This window comes from Marmota flaviventris, chromosome 10, assembly GCF_047511675.1.
Source record: "Marmota flaviventris isolate mMarFla1 chromosome 10, mMarFla1.hap1, whole genome shotgun sequence".
Lineage (NCBI taxonomy): Eukaryota > Metazoa > Chordata > Mammalia > Rodentia > Sciuridae > Marmota > Marmota flaviventris.
In genome coordinates, this window is record NC_092507.1 from 113,563,248 (window position 1) to 113,590,247 (window position 27,000).

The window sequence follows — 27,000 nt, forward strand, 5'->3', positions numbered from 1 at the left end:
GTTAATCTTTGCTTTCTTTCCAAGTGGTAGGGTTTATTCCTGCTTGGTATATTATCATATATTTAACAAGACTCTCACAAAATGGACATTTAGTTATTTTGCACTCTTTATTTTAAATACTATGCGAGCATCATTTTATGTAGATCCAAGAAGGAGCCTGTGTCTGAAATAGTAATGGGTTTAGGAGGCCACAGGGGTGAGAAGTAGGGGGGAGGGGTCAAACCGAGCATGTCTGAGTCACTGCAGAAAGTCTGATGTGCTTCTATCTGCAGGAATATTCCACTTTTATGAGGTCCAGCTGCTTTTCCAAAATGACGGGGACCCAGGAAAGAGGTGGCAATTGTTTTACTTTTCAGGTTAAATTTTCATAGGTAGGGATTTCAGGAGACTCAAGACCATCCTGTTGTGGAGGTGGCACCACCTGGGAGCCAAAAGAACACAAAGAATTTGATTAATAAATCCTTTCAAGATTTTGGTTCTCTTGGCCCTGTGCTGATGAGACAGAGGAAGGCAAGGCCAGACTATGGTTAGTCTATGCTGTAGGAGTAGGGTCATGTGGAATGGCCTAGGTATTGAGCCATCAAGCAAGCACTTGTGGAGATTCCTTTAATGGTAAATGCTGTGGGCTGGACTCTCTACAAGGGCAATACTAGACATTTTAGTAGAGAAAATACAGGGGATTAAAAAAATGACAATAAAATGCCTTGCCTTCAAGAAGCTACTGTTGAGTGATCTCAATCTATGCACTAGCTGGAGAAACAAGGGAAACATTTATATGGAGATAATTCAGATAGTAGAGGCTAAGTTCCAAAGTAATGGTCAAGGTCATTCGATCTCCAGGTTCCAAGGGTTCTGAATCCCTTGTCTGAGAGAGCCCAGGGAAGGCTCTGAAGAACAGACGAAATCTGAGGAGGGGGAAGTTAGGTACAAGCAGCAGCTTGGGAATAGCATAGACCTTCCTTGAGATATTGTGCAGAAGAATGTGTCAGAAAACTAAAGCAGGTTTAAGAATTTTCTTGATCAAGTAGGCAATAGTGGCCTTAGAAGACCCAGAACTAGAATTCCTGGTCCTGAAAATTCGGAAAGACAGGGTTAAATTCTTTCAAAATCTTGGCTGAGAAAATACATTGATTTCCTCTTACACTGCAAGTGACAGTGGGTTTAGGGGATCCAAGTCTCTGGAATGGTGTGAGTGCCATAGAGGAATGACCAAGTGTGGCAACTCATGGTCATTGGGAAACTCAGCAGGAACTAATGACCTTAAAGTCTATGACCTTAAGTTTAACCCGTTTTGACCTAAACACAAAGTACCAGACCAGAGTGGAAAGCAGCTCTGGGAATGCAGAGAATAGAACAGATAAGGTGAAGTCCTTTGCTGGCTAAGCATTCCATCCCAATCTTGGAAGTCAGGATGAGGCAGGTGATGGGTGAACTGAAATGTACATTTGAGCAAGTGTTTACTGAGCACATTGGATCCATCTTTAAAAGTCTGGTTTAAATTTCTTTTTCATGAAAACTTTCTGCAGTAATATCCATTACTTCCCCCACTTCTATTTGGAATTCCACACTTTTCCCTTTTCAGCTGATGGAATCAACTCTACCTGTCTTCTTTTTCTTGTATGTTTTCATACATGTACTTGGGGATAATGATGTCTGTCTCATTCTACTATCTTTCCTTCCCTCATAACCCCCCCTCCCCTTCCTTCCCTTTGCCCTATCTAAAGTTTGTCTATTCCTCCATGCTTCCCCCCATCTCCATTGTGAATGAGCACCCTTATATCAGAGAAGACATTCAGCATTTGGTTTTTTGGGATTGGCTTACTTAGCATTATATTCTCCAATTCCATCCATTTGCCTGCAAATGCCATGATTTTATTCTCTTTTAATGTTGAGTAATATTCCATTGTGTATATATACCACATTTTCTTTAGGTTGGATCCATAATTTAGCTATTGTAAATTGTGCTGCTATAAACATTGATGTGGCTGTGTCCCTGTAGTATGGTATTTTTTAAGTCCTTTGGGTATAAACTGAGGAGTGAAATAGCTGGGTCATACGGTAGTTCCATTCCCAGTTTTCCAAGGAATTTCCATACTGCTTTCCAGATTGGTTGTACCAATTTGCAGTCCCACCAGTAATGTAAGAGTGTGCCCTTTCCTCCACATATTTTTAGTTGTAGATGGATACAATACCTTTATTTTATTTATTTATTTTTATGTGGTGCTGCTAAGGATCCAATCCAGTTTCTCACATGTGCCAGGCAAGCGCTCTGCCACTGAGCTACAGTCCTGTCAAGGCCAAGGATGGTGCTTTAAACATGTCTGAGTACCCATAGCAGTTGGCCAGTTTTGGGCAGACAAAGAGACTCAATAAATACCTACTGATTGATTCATCAATTTCAGATAAGTAGCAAATTAAAAAAAAACTTTTAGAATTTTGTTTTTAAAACTCTTTTTTTGAATGTGTTACAAGGAGGGAATTTGGAGGTGGGGGAAATTTGGAAGCAAAAGCATGAATGGACTCCATGTTATCAGGAAGGTGAAAATGGAGTGGCTAGCCAGATATGGATCAAAGTTAACTGTTAAGGATTATTCAAGATTTTCTTTAAACTCCTTGTGGTTCTCAGTACTGGAACTTCCAACGACTATCTGTGTGACTGTAGGCCAAATGAGCTTCTCTGAATCTCAGTTCCTTTAGCTCTCAAATGTGGATGACAACATATTTCTAGAGGTGTTACAAAGATCAGAGGTGACGGTGTTTGTTCATGTTTTGTAAACTGTACAGATTAATATAAAAGTAATTATCATCATTATTATTTAAAGGTAAATTCTACCTTGAGGGATATTTTTAACACTCTAATAAAACCTATGTGTTGTAGTTTGTAGTACATATTGTTGACATAAAATTGTTGGCTAATTTCTAATTGTTATGGAAAGTCACTGTTTTGCTGGATTAGGATTAGGCAGATATATATATATATAATAAAATCACATCATATAGGATAGTATTTACATTTACATGTGTGCAGACACATATATAGAACAGTGTTTGTGTTTATAGTTTCTCATTCTGGTCAAGGTGAAGAATAATCAACATATCAAGATATTATTAAATTGATTGGAAATGTCCAACCTTTATTCACATAGATGCAAATCAGAACTATTTGTTTAAGCACCTTTGTTGCCCCTGGAGTATATCAGAGTGATATCTAATTGGGTAGAATCTAAGCTCCTCAGTCATGGAAATCTACAAATTTTAGTTCAAAAGGTCTGAGAAATAGTTTCTTTCTTTCTTTTTTTGTACTGAGGATTGGGATTGAACTCAGGACACTTCACGGTTCAGCCACATCCCCGGCCCTTTTTATTTTTATTTTGAGTCATGGTCTCACTAAGTTGCTGAGGCTGGCTTTGAATTTACAATCCACCTTCCTCAGTCTCCTGAGTTGCTTATAGGCATATGCTACCACCACTGGCTTTATGGGCTTTGGAAGACAGAAAATTGTTCTCACCTTTTGAGGTTTCTGTACAGAGCAATAGATTGTGGCTGAGTTCTCTTTCTTCTGAGGAATTGGGTTCTTTTCCTGCAACAGAACAATGTCAGACTAGTTTTAATTTCCAAAGGAGAGAGAGTTTCACCCTCAACCACTGAGGAGAGAGGACATCCCACCAGGTTCTTGGTTCAGATAAAAGGTGGGAGCTGCTGTGGTTCAGTGGATAGGGCTCCTGGTTCTGCAACTCCTCCCTTATTAACGTCCAAGAATGGAAACTGAGGAGTCAATTTCTGCATTCCAAGGGACCCCAAGGTTTGGTAAACATAGATAGAGCCATGAGTTCCTGTTGGTATATCCCTTGTCCCATACCCAGCCTTGGTCCCCCAGTTTGGAGGAACTCATGATCCTGGATATTAATTAGATGGTCCTAGAAGTGGGTGGAGAAGTGTCACCAGCCATCCGTGGGCTGTGTATGGAGTGTGTTGCATGTCATAGCCTAGCGAGGGGATAAGTCTGGCATTCGGAACTTCCCGGGGCACCCCCATAAGGATAGACCACCTGATGCAGGTGGATGTTCCCCTTAAGCTCTGCCAAAGATCCCACACAGCACCTGAGATGGGTGTGACCTGCCAAGATTCCAATCAACTTGCTGACTACAAGATATCACAAAGCAAGACTCTGCCCTTGGAACCTTATCCCTGCCGTTGATGTACCCCCTTAAATAAACCACCAGAGCCATCTTTCCTTTGTCTTGTTCCAGAGCCCATGTGGACTAGATCTACCAGGGGCTTTGCTTTTTGTAAATATATTTCTGATCATTTGTGTTTTGTTTTTCCCTAAATATTTGAGACTTTAAGTTTTCAGATGGCTTACACCCTCCTTGGCAAGAAGAAGAACCCCCCATGACATGCTGGCTCTCACCCCCATTAGAGAAGGGTGCATTGATCAGAAGGGCTCACCTGCAGATTAAGGACCACTTGTATATACTCCAAATTCTTTCCAACCACAGATCCAACTGCTCTGTCATCTAGAATGACAAACTCTGCTTGCCCCTCAGCGTCCAAGTCTTGTCCAATGTCCTTCTGAGTGACCAAGTCATACACCATATCTTTTCCATTGACAGAATTGTGCATCTGGGTCCTCTCCTCATCCTCTTCAGTCGTGGTGCTGCTATTGGAGCTGGTGTCTGAGGTGGGCCTAGACCAAGGCCTGGCAGTTTTCGGGAGAGGGTCCAGCTTCTCATATCCTTGGGAGATCATGGTGTATATGGTGTGGCCAGCCGTGGATTCTGGAGCACATAAGCACACCAACCCCTACTGTTCTTTTGCTGCAAGGACTCAACCTGCTTTGCCCCGATGAGGCTGAATGAACTGAAGACTTTTTTCTATCTTCATTTAGGTTTTTCTCCCCTTCTCATTCCTTTCAAGCACTCATTTATTGATTTATCTGATACCCATTCATCCAGTATGACATATGATGTATTCAGCAATTTTTATCAGAGCTTTCTTAGTTGGATAAACCACATCAAGCAGTGGGGAGACACTAAGATAAACTACAACTGGTTTTGGAGGAGTCCACTATCTAGTTGTGGTGGTCAGATCCACACATAAGTCAATTAGTGTAAGGCCAGCTCTGACATGTGTCACATGGAAAGGAGCAAAGTGCAGAAGGGAGAGGTGATGATCTGTGGTTAGGAGAACCATGAGGCACTCTCTTGAAGTGGTAGAATAGAGTTTGCCTTGAAGTAGGGGCAGGATTTTGCTGAGTGAGAGGGAATTCTTGATGGAGGTAATAATATGATTACAGGAGGTATAAATCTTAGAGAACCCTCACTTTTGGAAAGGGATGATATTCAAAATACTTAATGACTTCAATGGCCTGGGCAGAGTACAATCAGAATGGGCACCTGCTGTGAACAATTAGCATGTCACATCCAGTGAATATCAGCTTTGCCTCTGGACACATTGAATAGCCCATTTGACCTGAGTATGGGATAAACATGGCTCACATTTACTAAATGTCGATTTTGTATCAGGCACTGTTCTAAATGCTTTTCATGAGTAAGCTTATCTAAAACTCCATGAGGCAGACAAGAGCTATGCTTATTTGTTATTTGCAGATGAGAAAAATGGAGCACATAAAGGTTAAGTGTGGGCCCAAGTAAGTGAATGCAAGTAACCTGGTCTCTGAGGTTCTTAACCACTACTCAATACTGCCCCCTAGGGGTTTTGTGTAGGAAAAAATTAGGTAAAGAATGGCTTGTCCCAATACTTAGCAATAATAGTGATTACTATCTATAGAGCGACCAACGTGGGCATCACTCCACTTGATTCACAAACCAACTCTGGCAGGTAAATGCCTCCATTTCGCAAGGTAAAGAAACTGAACTTCCCAAGATCACATCGCTGATAAGGAAGAGAGGTAGAGTATAAATACTGGATTCTCTGACCTCAGAATCCATAAACCTGACCACTAGGTTATGTTGCCTTTTAAACAACTGACAAAGGCCATGAGGAGTCGTGGGTGGTTTTAGAGTAGGTCAGAGTTGAGCTCTGCAAAGTGGTGAGTAAAAAGTATAGAGAGGAGGGGCTGGGTGCATTGGCACACTCCTGTAATCCCAGCGGCTCACAAGGCTGAGGCAGGAGGATTGCAAGCTCAAAGCCAACCTCAGCAAGTTAGTGAGGCCCTGAGCAAGACCCTGTCTTGAAATGAAAAATTTAAAAAGGACTAGAGAGAGAAATTATAGCATTTGCCAGTAAATGGATGGAGTTGGAGAATATCATGCTAAGTAAAATAAGCAAATCCCATAAAACCAAAGGCCGAATGTTTTCTCTAATATGTGGATGCTAATTCACAATAAGGTAGGGGGCACTAGGGAAGAATAACGTTACCTTAGATTAGGTAGAGGAAAGTGATGGGTGGGGAGGGAGGGGGTGTGGGGATAGGAAAGATAGTAGAATGAAACAGACATTGTTACTGTATGTATATATGTGACTACATGACCAATATGACTACAACATGTACACTCAGAAAAATGAGAAATTATATCCCATCTATGTATCAAAGTGCATAAATGCATTCTACTGTCATGTATAACTAATTAAAACAAATAAAAAATTAATTTAGAAAAAAGGACTAGGGATGTGGCTCAGTGGTTAAGCACCGTGGATTCAATTCTCTCTCTCTCTCTCTCTCTCTCTTCTCTCTCTCTCTCTCTCTCTCTTTCTCTCTCTCTCTCTCTCTCTCTCTCTCTCTATATATATATATATATATATATATATATATATCTTCTGTAAATACATTAAGAGCATCTTAAAGGATTTTGATATACATCATGCTTAGCAGTGATCTCTGTGAGAGACAGACCTGGAAACTGGGGGTTGAGATTTGGAAAGTTGTTTACTTTTACCAGTATACCATGTGAATATATGACTTTAAATTAAAAAAAAACCCTTTTCAACCAAATAAAAAATTGGTGACAGTATAAACTAAGGCAGTGGCAGTAACTGTACAGAATTAGACCTTGGAGAGAGGGGAGAGATTGGAGAAGCAAGGGTTCTTGGGGGTTGAAGAGAGGTGCTGGGGGAGGGAGGAGGTCAGGAATGATGGTGCTGTACTCAATCCATCTTTACTTCTACTCTTATGCAGAATTCAAGGAGGGGGGCCCAGACTGGGTGGAGGGATGAGGGTTCTGTCCTGCTAGATGTGAGGAGGGAGCCAGTGTGAAGATCTATGGTCTAACCTCATTGGCATTTCTTGACCCCATTGATTTGCTTACACTTTCCTATCAGGAAAGTCTGCCATTGTCAGATGACTTGAGCCCCCAGCCTCCTGTCCCTCTTCTGATTGCATCTCCTTGGGGATACCCATCACGAAGACAAAAGCAGGGGGTGATCGAGTGGGCAGATTTTGGGGGTTCCTTTGTACTCTACAGCTCTGGAGTTCAAAGTGGAAATTTAGGATATATTGTTATTCCATCTGTCCTTTGTTTCTCTACCCCAAGAGTGGAGAAAATAACTCCAACCTCAAGGTAGCCCACATTCAAGTGATGCCAGTCAATGCTCAAAGAACCCGAGAGATCCCAGAGTGACCCTCCTAGCTCCAGTGAGCATTTCAAAGGGGTCCATCTTGGTTGAGGTTTTTGATTCCAAACCACCCACCTTTAGTTTGTCCCTTCTTAAACTTCAGTGGGCATATGAATCACCTGTGGATCCTGCTAAGATGCAGATTTGTTTTCTGTATTCTGGGGTAGTGCCCAAGACTCGGACAAGCTAACAAACTCCTGGGTGATGCTCATGTTGCCAGTTGGCAGGCCACACTCTCAGCAGCCAGGCTTTGGAGCTTCTATCTCAATCTGGGGCCCCACAGCCTATGTCATTGATATTACCTGGTGGGTCAGATGGGGCCTCAGCTTGGCTGGAACTGGAGGCTGGCACGGAATCTGGGAAACCAAGTTAAAGAAGGTTATCAAGATGGCTGTGTGGAGAGAGATATCTTTGATTCTGTGAGTCAATGGAGAGGGGAGAGACTTCCGGGGACACAGACATGGAAGAAACTTTAAGGAAGAGGGTGAACATGGCAAGAGTTGACCAGAGTTTAGGCTCATCTTCAGCTGAGAGGAAAGCTGTGGAGTTTCCTGCCATCCTTCTGAAAAAGGAGAGATCTAACTCCTCTGTCATAGCCACTAATAGTAGTTTGCCTGTTCAAAGTGATTCTTTCAGAGGCCTCCCTGTTCTTTTCTGGAAACTCCTTCATTTCCACTTTAATACTAAGATTCTAGAGGGAACTGGCAACTCTAGTAGTACATCCCCTCGACTATGGTGATTGGCCCACAGAGCAATCACATGACCTTAGCCTGGCCAATCAGAAATATTTCTGACATTTTTCAAATTGGAACTTTTCTGTGGTGTCCGTTGTTAGTATGTGCCAGTCTGGAAACACCAGTTGTTGTGTTGTGGTAAATCTCTGCCCCTCACCTCCACCTTTGCCCTTCAGCTGTCTGTAGTAGGAGATCAAAAAAGCAAAACAGAGATGAGAAATGGAGAGTTCGTGTGATTTTTGAGCCTCTGGTAACATTTGTACATTAAGGCCAACTCCATCCTCCTCTTCTCCACAGATTGATTATGTGAGTCCTGGAACAATAAATCATGTTCCCTGCCCTTCCCCACATCCCTTTTAAAGTCTAAGCTAATGTTAGTTGGGTTTCAATTATCCTTAACTGAGCGTCTCTACTAAAACTCATCCCCATATCACTTGGAGAAGCGAGGTCTTGGGATGGAAGGGATAAAAAAGGATTATATGAGGACAGAGGGGCCTCCAAAGGTCCTAGGGAAATAGACTCATGTTGATGGATGCCATTAATCTCAGAAACCTACACGATCTTTTTTTCTTCCAAATGTACCAGCTGGAGATGCCCAAGATCAGAAGGATGATAACCGGGGAGAGCCAAATCCAAAAATGTCTTTTTTTCTTAGTCCCTTTGAAGAGGAAATGAGTGATATTAGTAAAAATAATGACAAAAGAGATCAGAGCAAAACACAGAACAGGTAAGTGGCCATCTTACCTAACTCTTTAACTCCCACGACATTGCCTAAAATGATTCTTTTCATTCATTTGTTTTATAACCATTTTTTAAAAATAAGCATTGTTCTAGGTCAGAGATGACAGCAGTTCAGAAGGCAGATATACTACCTTGGTAGAAAGATTTATGGCTTGCCCAGTGTCACAGTTTGAAGTATCTGGCCTGGGATTTGAAGGCAGCCTGTCTGTCTAAGAGCTTCCTCCAAGTTCAAGGCCGAAAGAGTCCAGATTCCTACAGAGCGGAACTCTAGGTTTGTCTGCCAGATATAGCCTGACCCAGTCTCGTGGGATCCTGTGTAGATCTTACCTTTTTTCTGCTTTCCTCTAGAGAACAGGAGAGGATACTTTACTGTGTGACCTTGCTCAAGTACCTTATCCTTTCTGAGTCTCAGTTTCTTTGTCTATATACTGGGGAATAATAAGAATACCTGTTTTCTTTGATTCTTGAAAAGATTTTGCAAAATCTCAGAGATCGAGGATAGGGCCTGGTATTTGATAAGACTTACCAGGGTTTCCTTTCTAGTTCCACTCACACAGCCTGTGTTCCTTTATTCTTCCTACACCAGTCAGTTTCCCATCAATCTTGAACTTTTTGCTGTCCAATAGGGTAGACATAAGCCAAATATAAGCCTTTGAAATGTGGCTAGTGTGACTGAGAAACTTTTGCTTATTTAATTTTAATTAATTTAAATTTAAATATTAAAATGGCTACTCAATTCCTTCTTTTTTTAAAAAAATTTTTTTAGTTGTAGATGGACCCAATATCTTTACTTATTTATTTATTTATTTATTTAATGTGGTGCTGAGGATCGAACCCAGTGCCTCACACATGTGAGGCAAGTGTTCTTCCACTGAGCTACAATCCCAGCCCTCAATTCCTTCTTGAAAAACCGATCAGTATATTTGGGAAAATTGGCATATGAAAGGTTATTTCTTCAACTGTAAATCTTTTGAAATCTGAAAACAGATCCAATACTTCTGCTAAAAACTTAGCACCAGTATATATGCATACTGGCTTAAAAAAATAAGACAAAGTAAAAATACAGTAAACTATCTTGTAAATAATTCCTGTCTTGAATAAACATGAAATGATTATATTTGATATTTGGGTTTGGGGTTAAGTAAAAAACATTATTAAAAAATTTTTTTTTGCTTCTTCTAATGTGGTTATTAGAATATTAAAAATTACACACATTTCTATCAAAATGTGCTGCTCTGAGGACTCTCACCCTCATTCCCTCACTGATTTTCATAAAGAACCACTTGGAACACAAACTCTCTTGGAACTGAGGCCCCAGGCCCTGGTAACCTGAGTAAACAGGAAGAGCAACCTGAACAGATGTTCCCAGACAGAAACTGGCAGGAGCTGTTGCTGACGGGGTTTCTGGCTGTGCATGTGAGGTTGGGGTATTTTTCACCACTTCTCCAGGAGATATTGAGGTGCGAGCTCCCTTGGGATAGAATAGCTCCCTTCTGCATGGGGCTCCATGTGTAGGTCACATTGTTACCACCATCTTCCACTGAGCAGGTCAGGCTGAGCCTGCAGATGTCATCTTCAGTGTGCATGAGGCTCCAGGTGATGTTAGGCTTCTTCAGCCTCCCTGTGTGGGGAGAAAGGCAGAGCCATGAGGAGGGAAGCCTACAGCTTCGTTCATTCAAAACCTATTCATGAAGTTGTGTGTTGACCCTGTGGAGACAGTGCCCCCAGGAGTCACAAGTATTTCAGAGCATTCCTATCCACCTAATCATAGGCACATCATTTCCCTTCTGTGGCCCTTGATGGTCAGGTGTGAAATAAGGCAATTAATAAAAGGGGGAAAAAGAAAGAAACCATCTTATTCCATACACTATACCTGCAGAAAGTGAGCAAACCAATCAACACAAATAAGTCAATGCTTCCACTCACTTTGAAGGCCCGTTAAAGGTTCTTTTGAGGTTCTATCATGTAATTTGTCTGCTTATGTGAGAGAAGGAATATAAAGAGGTGAGCACAGCACCTAATTCGGAACAAGTGCTCAATAAACATTAGCACATTTAAAATGTTTCTTTTAAATGTTATTTAAAGCTGGTTGTGGTGACATATGCCTGCAATCTTAGTGACTTGGGAGGCTGAGGCAGGAGGATCACAAGTTTAAGACCAACCTCAGCAATTTAGTAAGACCCTCAACAACTTAGGGAGACCCTGTCAGACTGGGGATGTAGCCCTGTGGTAAAACATGCCCAAAAGAAAAAAAGTGAAGGGGCTGGGGATGTGGCTCAAGTGGTAGCCCGCTCGCCTGGCATGCGTGCAACCCGGGTTCGATCCTCAGCACCACATACAAAACAAAGATGTTGTGTCCACCGAAAAAAACTAAAAAATAAATATTAAAATATTCTCTCTCTCTTTCTTTAAAAAAAGTGAAAATGTTATTTTAAAAAGAAATTTTATTAACTAAAGATTAAATTAAATATATTTTAAAATAAAGTTATTTTTAAAAGAAATAGGTTGACACAGTTCTTAGTCTGTTATTTATATTTAATCTTGCTGGTTCTTTTATCATTTGAGTATATGCAATGAACATGGACTTGACCAACTTGTTGCATATTTTAACAGGACAATGGATAGATGATGATTCTTTTCACGGGTACCTAAACACCAGTAAACTCAGTGGGGGGGCTATGTCGACCATATTTGAATGGTACAGAAGAGTTAACCCATGCAAAATGCCACACTGAGCTCCTATGCAAGGGGGAAGAATGTGCATCTGTCTTTCCCACTCAGTGGGGCTGGTGGCCCATCTTCTGGAGCACACAGTGTCTTTGACACCAAGGGTTTCTCCACAGACTCCTCTAATTCTGTCCCAGTCAGTTCTACCCTTATTCAAAATGATAATGGTTCACAAAAGTGCAGGTTCCTGGTGCCATCTGAGAACCAATGCAAGAGGACAAGGCAGTTAATGAAAGCTGGGTGGTCGAGGGCTAATGTGAAGAGCAAGGGGCACCTTGATAGATAGGTTTTGTTCTGTTGCTGGTTGTAATTTCTCCTCTTGTGAATTCACTGGTGTGAACTGAATAGCTGTCCTACTAGTTGGAGGCATTTTGGTACAAAGAGAGGCCTAAGAGAAGGGGTGGGGGAGGCATCAGAGGAGAAACTTCTCAGGGAGAGAAGTTTCACATGATGGGCGCTCTACCCAGAGACTCACGGTAGACGAGCAGGATGACGTGTTTCATGCTGGTGACTCTGGAGGTCTTTGAGCACACATAGGCATGGTAGGGGCCAGCATCCTCCATCTTGAGCTGGCTGATCTTCAGGGAGTAGTCTTGGCTGGAGACCCACACCCTGCTCTCATCAGAACCCTTGGGTGTAACGAGTGGATCTGCCATTGCTGATCCTTTCCACTCTTTGCTGATAAGAGATGTGTTAAACATCCAGACAATGTTCTCTGTGTCTTGACTGGCTGGGAGGGCCAGGGGCAGGGTGACTGGCTCTCCCAGGGTCCCTACCACCGTCTCCCCCATTGTGTTTCCTTTGGAGGTTCCTAGAATTGCAGTCAGAGAAGAGATATTGCAGCTTTAGCCACTTTCCCCACCTTCCTTGACCCCCAGCCATCCTGAAGGGGACTGGGGGTCCTCCTCCTCTACCTCTCTCCCCCGGCTCCTCCTGTGATGTGGCATCCCGGCTGCTTCCCCATAACCACGTGTCTGGCCTGGCTCTGCCCATTGCATACTTGACTTGTCTAGTCCTCTTGGCCCTTCTGAGGAGACCACAGGGGACACCTCCACTCAAGCCAAGACCCATCTGGACCCCTCCGTGTACACTGTCTTCTCCCTTGCTCTACTCTTAAGAGTTTCACAGTGTCCTGAGTGTTCCCAAGTCCTGGTAGCCTATTTGAGGCTCTTGAGAGTGGACAACAGAGTTTTGGGGCCTGTCTTCTTCCTTCTCTGTCCCATCTGAGTTCTCCCAGAACCCCGTGGTTTAGATCCCACAGTGGCTAGGCTGTTTCTGGAACTCCCTGAAAGGCTTAAGTGGAGCTGTTACCTGCACAGAACTGCCAGGCATGCAGAGGGCGGGAGCTGCTCTGGCTGACTGGATTCCGGGCTGTGCAGGTGTATGACAGGTCTGGATCACAGGGCTTTGGGGAGACAGTGAGGATAGAGCCACTATAGGATTCAGAAGTACTTGAGGTCCAGCTGTATTGGACACCATTTTCTGTACCATTCACAAAGCACATCAGGGTGATGTTACAGGAAGCATTCTCAGACATGGTTATGGACTTCAGGGTGACTTGAGGCTCCTGCACGTGCTCTGCAAGGACAATCACATTGAGAGGACATTCAGATCCCTTCCTCAGCAGGAAAGGACCGACAGAAGAAGCTGGGGGCAGCAGGGAGGCTGACATTACTTGTTCCAGGGAAGTGTTTTCTGCAGCTTAGGTTGGGTGTTTCTCTTCTGTGCCTCCATAATATCCTCTGCAGGTGTTATCATCACGGCTCAAGATTAATAGTAACCTATTCATGAATTGTAGCCTATTTATATAGATTATTTTTTCTCTCTCCCCTAACTATATGCAGGCTCCTTTAGGACAGGGACCATGCTTGCATCTGAACATCCAACACCCAGCATGGTCCTTGGAAAATGCTCATGAATGTTTGTTGAATAAATGGATGAATGACCCAGCCCCAAACCCTAGGGAGAGGGGAGCTTAATCTCTAGAATCTGAGTTGTCCATGCCTTTTGGTCTTAATTTAGGACCTGCTGTGTTTCCAGACCTTCTTTCTGATTGTCTCCTTCCCATTTATTCCTTCTCCTCTGTTCAACCCATGTGTACATATATGTGTATATGTGTGTATGCGTACATATGCATGTGTGTATATTCTATTTCTTTTTTTTTTGAACAGGTAATACATGCACAAAATTGAAAAGATATAAAATGGTAAATAATGAAAGAAAAGTAAGTTCTTTTTTGCCTTCATTCACCTATTTCTTCTCAAGAATTTCTGTCCCTGGAAGCAGTTACTGTTAGATTCTTGTTGATCTCTACAGAGAATATAAATATACACACAACATTGTCTTTCTCCACAAAAGGGAGACTTTGCAACTATACAAGAGCAATATAAATATATAGGGGGAAAATCAATAACACAACACTTTCACAAAGCAGAAAGAAACATGAGCAGTATGAAAAGACAAGGAAAGAAAGGACCACAAGCAATGCAGGTCAACTCAACTTTAGAAGAGGTAAGAGGTAATATCTGCAGCAGATGGAATGTCAGATAAAGTATTCAGGATATACATGCTTCAGATGATCTGGAGTCTCAAGGAAGACATTAGACAGCAGAATCAGACAATGAAAGATCACTTTGACAATGAATTACATAAACAAATCCAAGAAGCAAAAGATCAACTATACAGGGAGATAGAGGTTATAAAAAACAAACAAATAGAAATCCTAGAAATGCAGGAAGTAATAAACCAAATTAAAAACTCAAATGAGAGTACTACCAGCAGAGTAGAACACTTAGAAGATAGAACATCAGACAATGAAGACAAAGTATTTCAACTGGAAAAGAACATAGACAGCTCAGCGAGACTGTTAAGAAACCATGAGCAGAACACCCAAGAAATATGGGATAACATAAAGAGACCAACTTAAGAGTTATTGGGAGGGCTGGGGATGTGGCTCAAGCGGTAGCGTGCTCGCCTGGCATGCGTGCGGCCCGGGTTTGATCCTCAGCACCACATACAAACAAAGATGTTGTGTCTGCCGAAAACTAAAAAATAATAATTAAAATAAAAAAAAGAGTTATTGGGATACAGGAAGGTATAGAGGTCCAAACCAAAGGAATGAGCAACTGTTCAATGAAATAATATGAGAAAACTTCCCAGACTTGAAGAATGAAACAGAATTCCAAATCCTAGAAGCCTACAGGATGCCGAATGTGCAAAATCATAAAAGATCCACACCTAGACACATAATGAAGATGCCCAACATACAGAATAAGGAGAGAATTTTAAAAGCTACAAGAGAAAAGGAAGCAGATTACATTTAGGGGTAAACCAATCAGGATAACAGCTGATCTTTCAACACAGACTCTGAAAGCTAGAAGATCCTGGAACAACATATTTCAAACGCTGAAAGAAAATGGGTTCCAACCAAGAATTATGTATCCAGTGAAATTAAGCTTCATGATGGAAGATGAAATTAAAACCTTCCACAATAAACAAAAGTTAAAAGAATTTGCAGCTAGAAAACCAGCTCTTCAAAACATCCTCTGCAAAACATTACAGGAAGAGGAAATGGAAAATAACAATGAAAACCAACAGCGTGAGGTAGTACAGTAAAGGGAAAAAATAATCAAAGAGGAAAAACAAATCATGTTAAGTAACATAAATAAACAAATATGGCTGGAAATACAAACCTATCTCAATAGTAAACCTAAATGTTAATGGCTTAAACTCACCAATCAATAGACACAGGCTAGTAGAATGGATAAAAAAAAGATCCAACAATATGCTGCCTACTGGAGACACATTTGATAAGAAAAGACATACATAGACTGAAGGTGAAAGGTTGGGAAAAATCATATCACTCATATGGACCTCGGAAAAAAGCAGGAGTGTCCATACTCATATCAAATAAAATAGACTTCAAGCCAAAGTTAATCAAAAGGGATAAAGAAGGACACTACATACTGCTCAAGGAAACCATACACCAACAAGACATAACAATCATAAATATATATGCCCCAATCAATGGTGCAGCTATGTTCATCAAACAAACTCTTCTCAAGTTCAAGAGTCTAATAGACGCCCATACAATAATTATGGGAGACTTCAACACAACTCTCTCACCACTGGACAGATCTTCCAAACAAAAGTTGAATAAAGAAACTATAGAACTCAATAATACAATTAATAACCTAGACTTATATAGAATATACCACCCAACATCAAGCAGTTACACTTTTTTCTCAGCAGCACATGGATCCTTCTCAAAAATAGATCATATATTATGTCACAGGGCAACTCTTAGAAATTATAAAGGAGTAGAGATAATACCATGCATCCTATCTGGTCATAATGGAATGAAACTGGAAATCAACGATAAAAGAAGGAAGGAAAAATCATGCATCACTTGGAGAATGAACAATAGGTTACTGAATGATCAGTGGGTTACAGAAGACATCAAGGAGAAAATTAAAAAATTCTTAGAGATAAATGAAAACACAGACACAACATATCGGAATCTATGGAACACAATGAAAGCAGTTCTAAGAGGAAAATTCATTGCTTGGAGTTCATTCCTTAAAAAAAGAAAAAAAACAACAAATAAATGATCTCACACTTCATCTCAAAACCCTAGAAAAAGAAGAGCAAAACAACAGCAAAAGTAGTAGAAGGCAAGAAATAATTAAAATCAGAGCTGAAATCAATGAAATTGAAACAAAAGAAACAATTGAAAAAATTGACAAAACTAAAAGTTTTGTAGTAAGTTGGATCTTTGAAAAAATAAATAAGATCGACAGACCCTTAGCCATGCTAACGAAGAGGAGAGAGAACTCAAATTACTAGCATATGGGATGAAAAAGGCAATATCACAACAGACACTTCAGAAATACAGAAGATAATTAGAAATTATTTTGAATACTTATACTCCAATAAAATAGAAGATAGTGATGGCATCGATAAATTTCTTAAGTCATATGATCTGCCCAGATTGAGTCAGGAGGATATACACAACCTAAACAAACCAATATCAATTGAGGAAATAGAAGAAGCCATCAAAAGACTACCAACTAAGAAAAGCCCAGGACCAGATGGGTATACAGCAGAGTTTTACAAAACCTTTAAAGAAGAAATAATACCAATAGTTTTCAAGCTATTTCAGGAAATACACAAAGAGGGAGAACTTCCAAATTCATTCTATGAGGCCAACATCACCCTGATTCCTAAACCAGACAAAGACACTTCAAAGAAAGAAAACTACAGACCAATATCTCTAATGAACATAGATGCAAAAATCCTCAATAAAATTCTGGCAAATCGGATACAGAAACATATCAAAAAGATCGTGCATCATGATCAAGCAGGATTCATCCCAGGGATGCAAGGCTGGCTCAATATACAGAAATCAATAAATGTTATTCACCCATCAATAGACTTAAAGATAAGAACCATAGGATCATCTCGATAGGTGCAGAAAAAGCATTCGACAAAGTACAGCATCCCTTTGTGTTCAAAACTCTAGAAAAACTAGGGATAACAGGAACATACCTCAATATTGTAAAAGCTACCTATGCTAAGCCTCAGGCTAGCATCATTCTGAAAGGAGAAAAATTGAAGGCATTCCCTCTAAAATCTGGAACAAGACAGGGATGCCCTCTCTCACCACTTCTGTTCAACATATTCTTGAAACACTGGCCAGAGCAATTAGACAGACAAAAGAAATTAAAGGCATAAAAATAGGAAAAGAAGAACTTAAATTATCACTATTTGCTGATGACATGATTCTATACTTAGCAGACCCAAAAGGGTCTACAAAGAAACTACTAGAGCTAATAAATGAATTCAGCAAAGTGGCAGGATATAAAATCAACATGCATAAATCAAAGGCATTCCTGTATATCAGTGACAAATCTTCTGAGATGGAAATGAGGACAACCACCCCATTCACAATATCCTTAAAAAAAAAAATACATGGGAATCAACCTAACAAAAGAGGTGAAAGTCTTATACAATGAAAACTACAGAACCCTAAAGAGAGAAATAGAAGAAGATCTTAGAAGATGGAAAAATATACCCTGTTCATGGATAGGCAGAACTAACATCATCAAAATGGCGATATTACCAAAAGTTCTCTATAGGTTTAATGGAATGCCAATCAAAATCCCAACGGCATTTCTTGTAGAAATAGAGAAAGCAATTATGAAATTCATATGGAAAAATAAAAGACCCAGAATAGCAAAAACAATTCTAAGCAGGAAGTGTGAATCAGGCGGTATAGCGATAACAGACTTCAAACTATACTACAGAGCAATAGTAACAAAAACAGCATGGTACTGGTACCAAAACAGGCGGGTGGACCAATGGTACAGAATAGAGGACACAGAGACTAATCCACAAAATTACAGCTATCTTATATTTGATAAAGGTGCTAAAAGCATGCAATGGAGGAAGGATAGCATCTTCAACAAATGGTGCTGGGAAAACTGGAAATCCATATGCAACAAAATGAAACTGAATCCCTTTCTTTTGCCATGCACAAAAGTTAACTCAAAATGGATCAAAGAGCTTGGTATCAAATCAGAGACTCTGCGTCTGATAGAAGAAAAAGTTGGCTCCAATCTACATATTGTGGGGTCGGGCTCCAATTCCTTAATAGGACACCCATAGCACAAGAGTTAAAAACAAGAATCAACAAATGTGATTTACTCAAACTAAAAAGTTTTTTCTCAGCAAGAGAAACACTAAGAGAGGTAAATAGGGAGCCTACATCCTGGGAACAAATTTTTACCCCTCACACTTCAGATAGAGCCTTAATATCCAGAGTATACAAAGAACTCAAAAAATTAAACAATAAGAAAACAAATAACCCAATCAACAAATGGGCCAAGGACCTGAACAGACACTTCTCAGAGGAGGACATACAATCAATCAACAAGTACATGAAAAAATGCTCACCATCTCTAGTAGTCAGAGAAATGCAAATCAAAACCACTCTAAGATACCATCTCACTCCAGTAAGATTGGCAGCCATTATGAAGTCAAACAATAACAAGTGCTGGCGAGGATGTGGTGAAAACGGTACACTTGTACATTGCTGGTAGGACTGCAAATTGGTATGGCCAATTTGGAAAGCAGTTTGGAGATTCCTTGGAAATCTGGGAATGGAACCACCATTTGACCCAGCTATTCCCCTTCTCGGACTATTCCCTAAAGACCTAAAAAGAGCATACTATAGGGATACTGCTACATCGATGTTCATAGCAGCACAATTCACAATAGCTAGACTGTGGAACCAACCTAAATGCCCTTCAATAGATGAATGGATTAAAAAATGTGGCATTTATACACAATGGAGTATTACTCTGCACTAAAAAATGACAAAATCATGGCATTTTCAGGGAAATGGATGGCACTAGAGCAGATTATGCTAAGTGAAGCTAGCCAATCCCTAAAAAACAAATGCCAAATGTCTTCTTTGATATAAGGAGAGCAACTAAGAACAGAGCAGGGAGGAAGAGCATGAGAAGAAGATTAACATTAAACAGGGACGAGAGGTGGGAGGGAAAGGGAGAGAGAAGGGAAATTGCATGGAAATGGAAGGAGACCCTCATTGTTATACAAAAATTACATATAAGAGGAAGTGAGGGGAAAGGGAAAAAACAAGGGAGAGCAATGAATTACAGCAGATGGGGTAGAGAGAGAATATGGGAGGGGAGGGGAGGGGAGGGGAGGGGAGGGGAGGGGAGGGGGGATAGTAGAGGATAGGAAAGGCAGCAGAATACAACATACACTAGTTTGGCAGTATGTAAAACAGTGGATGTGTAACTGATGTGATTCTGCAATCTGTATTTGGGGTAAAAATGGGAGTTCATAACCCACTTGAATCAATTGTATGAAATATGATATGTCAAGAGCTTTGTAATGTTTTGTACAACCAATGATAAAAATTAAAAAAAATATACACACAATATATATAATGTAATATATTGTATAATTTCACATTATAAATATATACTATATATAATGCATATTGTATAATATATACACATAAATATATATAGTAGTCTTGTATAATATATATTTATATATAATGTATATAAATATATATATTTATAATATATATATTTATCTTATACATACCTATATATAATAGTGTAAAATAGTGTAATATAACACTCTCTGAAACCTTTTAAAAATTAATAATAAGCTGGGTGCAGTGGCACTTTCTTGTAATCCCAGCTACCTAGAGGATTGCAAATTGCAAGCCAGACTGGGTAACTAAGTTGCAAGATCCTGTCTAAAAATAACTGAATACAAAATATAAAAGGGCTGGTGGTGAGGGGGTGTAGCTAGGTAGTAGAGAGCTTGCCTAGCATGCTTGAGGCCCTGGATTCAATCTGAAAAAAATAATACATCTTGGAAATTGTATGTCAGTACATAATGAATTGGTTAATTCTAGTTCTATTAGCTATATAGATGTCTATTTCCTGAATATATGAAGAGTATCCCACAAATCAATAAAATGGTCAGCTACCTGATAGAAAGTGTTATGACGTGAATCATGAACCTTCAAAGTCCATAAGTTGAAGTCCTAAACTTCAGTACCTCAGAATGTTACTGTATTTGGAGCTATGTCTGTACTTAGACAGTGCGATGATTCAATTAAAAGGGGGCCATTAGGATGGGCCCTAATTGAATGACTGTATACTTACAAGAAGGAGAAATTAGGACAAGAGGACAGACGACAGTCATATGGGGACATAGAGCAAAGGAAGCATTGGCCATCTTCAAGCTAAGGAGAGACCTCAGAAGAAATCAGGCCTGCTGACATTTTACTGGCCTCCAGAATTGTAAGAAAATGCATTTCTATTATTTTTTTTGGGGGGTGCAGTACTGGGGATTGAACTCAGGGGCACTCAACCCCTGAGCCACATCCCCAACTCTATTTTGTATTTTATTTAGAGACAGGGTCTCACTGAGTTGTGTAAATTGCTGAGGCTGGCCTTGAACTCTCCATCCTCCTGCCTCAGCCTCCTGAGCTGCTGGGATTATAGGCATGTGCCACTGTGTCCAGCTACATTTCTGTTAATTACTCCATTTGTAGTAGGTTATTTTGGAAACAAAACAAATACAGATTTGGATACTGGAAGAAGGAGGGTGCTGGTGTAACAAATACCAAAAAAATATAGAAATATAGAAAGTGACTTGGGATCTGCTTAATGGTAAAGACTTGAAGAATTTTGAGGGTCATGTTAGGAAAAACCCGGATTGTATTAAAGAGGCTTTTGGTAGAAATATAGATGTTAAAGGGATTCTGCTGACGGCTTGGAAAGAAAACAAGAGAGCTGTAGGAAAATCTTCTATTATCCTAGAGCTACTTATGAGTCATCCTGAATGGAATATTGGTGGAAATATAAATACTTAAGGTGCTTCTGGTGAGGTCTCAGACAGAAATGAGGAATATGTTTGTGGAAACTAGGGGACATAAAGTGACCTATGCCACCTGAGTGTTTTGTGGAAAACAGACAGTTTAAATGACTAACATGGGTATTTAGCTGAGGCTAAAACATATATTATTTTAGAAATAATATATTTACTTATCTAAGTAAAATATTGAAGGTACTGCATGTATCAGTACCTGCTGTTTACACAAAATGTCAGAGGAAAGAGATACATTGAAGAAGGAATTATTACACAAGATGAAACCAGATACTTGAAGATTTGGGAAATTTTCAGCTATTCATATTGCAAAAATTAAGAAAGTGTGTTTGGAGGAAACACAGCATGTGGCTGGACAATGCTTGCTTAATAGGTTATGAGAGTGACTTATGGATCCAATCAACTATATAGAAAAGTTGTGTTATATTTTGGATCTGGAATGTCCCTAAAAGCTCATGTGCTGAAGGCTTGTCCCTGATCTGATTGAGCTGTTGGGAAGGGTGGAAGCTTTAGAAGGCAAAGCTTGATTGGAAGAGGTGGGCCACTGGGGTGTGTCTCGAAGAGTTTATTTTGTTCCTGCATTCTTCATCCCAGCCCCTCTCTGCTTCCTGGTCAGCAGGAGGAGAGCACCGCCACAGCTTCCTTGTCTCACCACAAGCTCACAGCAGCGGGGGCCAAGTGACTGTTATCTCTGAAACCATGAGCCAAAAACAAAACAACAAAACAAAAAACCCCCAACCCCCCCCCCCCCCCAAAAAAAAAAAAACAACCCTTTCCTCCTTTAAATTGTTTTTTCTTGGGTATTTTGGCGCATGCCACAAGCTTGGACTGAGGGGACAGTTACAGGACAAGCAAAGGAAGGCTGTCAGACTTCTGAACGAAGTCGATAGAACTCTACTGTAGTAAGGAAAAGAATAACACCAAAGTTCAGAGGTTGTCAGAGCTGCCACTGTCACCATAGGCCTAGAGGACACAGGCCTGGGATAGGGTTGGGCAGTTTTCTTCTTGATGCCCAGGGCCGAGGGGATGGGGCGGTCACCCCAGTGGGCCTAGAGCACGAAGCCAAAGAGGATTGTTCTTTAGCCTTAAAATTTAATGGAAATTGCCTTGCTAGATTGCAGACTTCCTTGGGACCAGTAACCCCTTTCTACTTTCCATTTTTTCTCTTTTGAATGGTAGTGTCAGTCCTATGATGTCCCAACATTGTTTTTTGGAAGTAGTTAACTTGTTTCACAGGTTCGCAACCACAGAGGAATTTTGCCTCAGGATGAATAGTACCTCAAGTCTCATTCATACCCCATTTCAAAGATATTCAGATGAGGTTTTGGATTTAGAGTTGCTGCTGGAATGGGTTAAGACTTAAGGGGCTGTTCAGACGGGGTGCGTGTATTTTGCATATGAGAAGGACATGAATTTTGGGGGACCAGAGGCCAGAGTTGTTAGGACTGAATCTGTCCTCCCCAACTCCATGTTAAAGTTCTCATACCAGTATCTCAGAATGTGACTGCATTTGGACATGGGGCTTTTAAAAAGGCAATTATGTTGAAATGGGGTTGTTGGGGTGAGCCTTAATACAAAATGACTAGTGTCCTTATGTGAAGAGGAGATCAGGACACGGACAACATAGAAGAACTCCTATATGAGAACAAAGTGAAAGGGCAGCCATCTAAGAGCCAAGGAGGCCTCAGGAAATATCTAGCAACATAAAAAAAAATGCATACACTTTTTAACTCAGTGACTTGCCTCCACGAATATATCCCTGTTTTCAGTAATTTTTTTTTGTTGTTGGACGACCAGTTTTATTTGGGTTTCAGAGATCACAGTCCATAGATGGCAGTCTCCCTTGCTCTGGGCCTGAGGGGAGGCAATACGTCATGGGGGAAAGGCCAGTGGAGTCAGCAAGCAGGAGTGGGAGGTGAAGCAGGGGCTGCATCCTCACACGGCAGACCCCAGTGACCCACTTCCTTTAGCCACATGTCACCTGCCTACAGTTACCAACCAGTCAGTCTGTTCAAACTAGAGAGGACTGATTAGATACAGCTCTCATGATTTAATAATTTCACCTCTGAATATTTCTGCATTAACAGAGGCATTTGGGGGATACCTCATGTCCAAACCGTAGCAATCCTATAGATTTTCTTTCAGAATATAACCCACTCACATACACATGAAAAGACAGGTCCACAGGAATATTCATTAAAGCAGTGTTTGTCAGAGGAAACGATTGGAAATGATCTAAATGTTTACAAGTAAGAGATCGGTTACATAAATTATGGCAATTTTATAACACGTAAGGATTTTATGGTTATGTTTTCCACTCTTGATATCAGTGTCTATGGAATTGGGTTAAAATAACCAATATAGTGGTCATATTTATCCTAGAGAGACAAATAAATCTGTTTTTAAAAACAAAAGGTCAAAATCCACACAAGCTCTCTAGAACTCACCATAGACATGCAGGATGAATTCCTTCTTAGTGGTGACTTTAGAATTCTTTCGGTTTATTTGAGCTTTGTAGGATCCTTCATCTTTCTGGGTTAGGTGTCTCATGTACAAGGAGTAGCTTCCACTGATGTTTATTCGGCTCTCAGAGCTTTTGACCAAAAAGATCGGATGTTTTCCAGGATATGCTAAGACAAGAGCTTCATCAAGGCCATTCCAGACAACGTTTTCAATCTCTGTGTCTACTGAGATGTTTAGGGGGAAGATCACAGACCCCCCTAGGATCCCTGATACCACCATTGGGGTTGAGTCTTTTTCAGAGGCTCCTAGTCCTGCAGAGACAGAAGAAGGATTTAGAGGAGCAGCTGGAATCCTCAAGCCCCAGCCTTCATTCACTCATCAACAAACATGTTTCAGGCAAAAATGCTACATGTGAGAAATGAAACGAGATTCCTTTTTTAGGTCCAGTGCCTAACAAAGTCATTCATTCATTCACCGAACACTTTCCCCCATGAAAGTAGCTACAGCAACCAGAAAAACAGAACTTTTATGTTTCTGTCCCAACAGGGGAATTAGCCTTGTGACTTTGGGTGCATTTCAGAATTTTTCTGAGAATCAAGTTTATTTATCTACAGGATTGAAGGGCTCCAGTCTGCATCACCTTCCTCAAGGAATATGGTAAAAATTAAATGAAAGCAGTTGCTGTGAATTGGAAAGAATGGGTAAAGTTCTTTTAAAAACAATTTGAGTAGATGGATGCCTAGTGGATGGTGAGAAGGATAGGAGAGTGGTATAAGGGTAGAATCTAGGTGGGAGGCCTGTGAGTGCTCATTGCAAAATCTTTTCAATTTATCTGAGTGTTTGACAATTTTCATAACCAAGTGTTGAAAATAAAATGAGTTTCCTCACCTCTGTCTCAGCCTACCTTTCCCCTCATTGTCCAGGGGATCTCAGACTGACTTTGGCTAAGTCTGGGGGTTAGGAATAATTGATATCATTGATGCAGGCTCCTGATTTTATCATTTTAGAGAAGAAGCATATTTCTGATAAAACCTGGTTTCCAAGGCTGACCAGAGCCTGGCATTTGGCTAGTGCAGCTCATTTTCTCCTAGACACCTTATTGACATCTGCTGTATGGCCTACCCTGGGTTCCCAGAGCTCTGGGTTTCTCAGGCTCTGCTAGAACTCTGGAAACTGTAGACAAAATCAGGTAGGTTCAAGACCCAGGCTATTCCAGGAATTCTAGGTAGAAAAATACATAGAAGATAGAGAAAGAGGAGAGGCACAAATATATTGTGGAGGGGAGGAAGGAGGATGAGACGAATTCTGAAAACCCAGCGGCTTCAGAATATATCTTTATTTACAGACAAGGAGCTAAAATTTAAAGAAATTAATCACTCCTATCTTGGAAGCCCAGAAGATGCTGGGTCTTGGCTGGGTGCATATAACCCACTTTGAATTCATATCTTCTCACATTAAAGCCTCTTAGGCTGTCAGAAGAAGGAGCAGGATGTGGGTTTCACAAAACAGTGCCATGTAGCTCCCAGCATAGTGACAACATCACTTTTTTTGAACAGTACCATTTGACCAATACAAAAGGAGGGTTCAAAGATTGTAATAACTACATATGACTTACCCATCCCTTAATTGCTTTCAAAGAATGTACAAAACAGTAATTATCACAACAACAATCATAGCTTCCACCAAGCACTTTATATATATCATCATAAAGCCTCCTGGGTTGCTGGGATTACAGGCATTACCACCATGCCCAGCCCAAAAGTTGGGACTTGATGGAGAGGAAGAATGTGGGGGGGAAAAAAGGTTATCCAGACAGAGGCTACCTTGCTCAGGGTCCCTGACCACCTCCAGATTCTCAGTGAAGTCTTAGTAGTACAGGATATGTGGAAAATAAGACAGCAAGTGGAAAGAAGGTCTAGCAGTGGTGACCCCTCTTTAGGGAATTGCCAGGTGGTTTTTCATCAGCAGAACTTCCCTGCATCTTTTGGTGGATGTATCCACACTGTACCAGAAACAAACTCATAACTCATAACTTAGCATTTCTCATAACAGCATTTCTTGGCAGGAAATGTGAGGGTGAGAAGAACTAGTTTGAGCCCAGAGTTGTTTGAGACTGAGGCTAGGAAAATCGCCTCTTCATGGTGTGTGAATGCACACACACACACACACACACACAAACAGAACTCAAAATAAAGTGGAATCCACAGAGTAATCACCAAAAGGAGGTGAGTTTCTTGATTTTTATCAAATGAGAATCTTTCAGGCAGGAAATGTTACAAGCCTCCAAGGAATTCCACTAACAGGTGATGGTTGCCATAATGTGGACTTACCCACAAACAGGAAGAGGAGAGAGGTCCATAGCACAGAACATATTTGCGGCTGACTCTCTTGTGGTTTATCGAAGAACACTCCTACAACCCAGTTGTCCGCATGATTCTTCAGGCCCTCCATGACCGTCTGTTTTCAGATCTGAGGCTGAAGGAGGAAGCACTTACCTCAGCTTCCGGAAGTATGTGAGTATGTGTGCACGTTTGTGTATGCGTGGATGCGTGTGTTTCAGGGACCCTTGTCTGTGTTAGTACCACAGATCTCCTCAACTCCTCAGGCTGGGGTAAAGATTCAGATCTATTCCCAGCATTACTTGCTGTAGCTTCAAGGCACTGGGGTTCTAACCCTGACCCCTGAAGATGACTGCTAACGATCTGCCCCTCCTGGCGTTCATGCCCTTGGGTAATCACCTTTTCTCCAGTGAGGGCTGGATCCAGTGACTTGCTTATAGTGAACAGAATATGGATGTCGCTTCTGGCGAGAGTGACATGGAATGTCACTGATCCTAATCTTGGAAAACAGGATTGGGTCCTTGTTCCCCTGGTGTTGAAGATTAAACACCTGAGAAATGCTGTGGCAAGCATAAAAAATAAGTTCTATTTAAGAAACAGAACGGAGGGATCCAGAGCTGGTGCCTGTGGGAGTGGAGGTGTCTTGATTTTTTATGGATCCCCCACCTTCTTTCTTCCCTGTAGACAAAAACTCCACTGCCTGCTGGAAGGAGGAGTTAAACACCTGATTGGCAGAGAGTACAGAATGTGGTCCACAGTTCTCCTGGTAAACATCAAAAGTAATAAACATGGAGACAGCATTGTGTCCTTTGTCCTTCTCTGCTTAGAGATGGCCCTCGCTCTCTCTTGCGAGTGCTCTCTGCTTGAGCCTCACTTTGCTTTTACTTTACTTTCACTTATAATAGAGTTCTCTTGCATGACTTTTGGTGTCTGACTTTAAATTTTCTGTCGTCAGAAAGCAAGATCCAAGGTTTGGAGTTTCA

The 27,000-nt window shown here is 40.9% G+C and overlaps 1 protein-coding gene and 1 long non-coding RNA gene across 4 annotated transcripts; one reads left to right on the forward strand and one right to left on the reverse strand.

Annotated features, from left to right (window-relative positions):
- Positions 1-88: 88 nt before the first annotated feature.
- Ly9 (lymphocyte antigen 9) lies at positions 89-26,168 on the reverse strand. Of its 2 annotated transcripts, none has more exons than XM_027950822.3 (10): positions 26,009-26,168; positions 23,663-23,989; positions 13,089-13,355; positions 12,253-12,588; positions 10,402-10,671; positions 8,866-8,967; positions 7,878-7,931; positions 4,450-4,736; positions 3,509-3,580; positions 89-421 (listed from the first exon to the last, which is right to left on the reverse strand). In XM_027950822.3, exons 1-10 carry the CDS (start codon positions 26,127-26,129, stop codon positions 353-355), a joined length of 1,905 nt encoding a protein of 634 aa, XP_027806623.3. In that variant the 5' UTR covers positions 26,130-26,168; the 3' UTR covers positions 89-352. The 2 variants fall into 2 exon arrangements, with proteins under 2 accessions (XP_027806623.3, XP_027806622.3); XM_027950821.3 differs by having other exon boundaries at positions 4,450-4,778; positions 26,009-26,166.
- Positions 26,100-26,817, forward strand: LOC114104620 (uncharacterized). Of its 2 annotated transcripts, none has more exons than XR_003584866.3 (2): positions 26,100-26,187; positions 26,702-26,817. It is a non-coding gene; the product is annotated as an uncharacterized lncRNA (long non-coding RNA). The 2 variants fall into 2 exon arrangements; XR_003584865.3 differs by having other exon boundaries at positions 26,107-26,191.
- The last annotated feature ends 183 nt before the right edge of the window (positions 26,818-27,000 follow it).

What these genes read in the sequence shown, in the direction of transcription:
- Ly9 (XM_027950821.3), bottom strand. Translation starts at nt 26,129, where the DNA reads ATGGAGGGCCTGAAGAATCATGCGGACAACTGGGTTGTAGGAGTGTTC. An exon ending in TGCCTGGCAGTTCTGTGCAG is followed by an intron (nt 12,589 to 13,088) that starts GTAACAGCTCCA and finishes CTGCAATTCTAG; the next exon opens with GAACCTCCAAAGGAAACACA. An exon ending in AAGTGGTCCTTAATCTGCAG is followed by an intron (nt 3,581 to 4,449) that starts GTGAGCCCTTCT and finishes GTTCTGTTGCAG; the next exon opens with GAAAAGAACCCAATTCCTCA.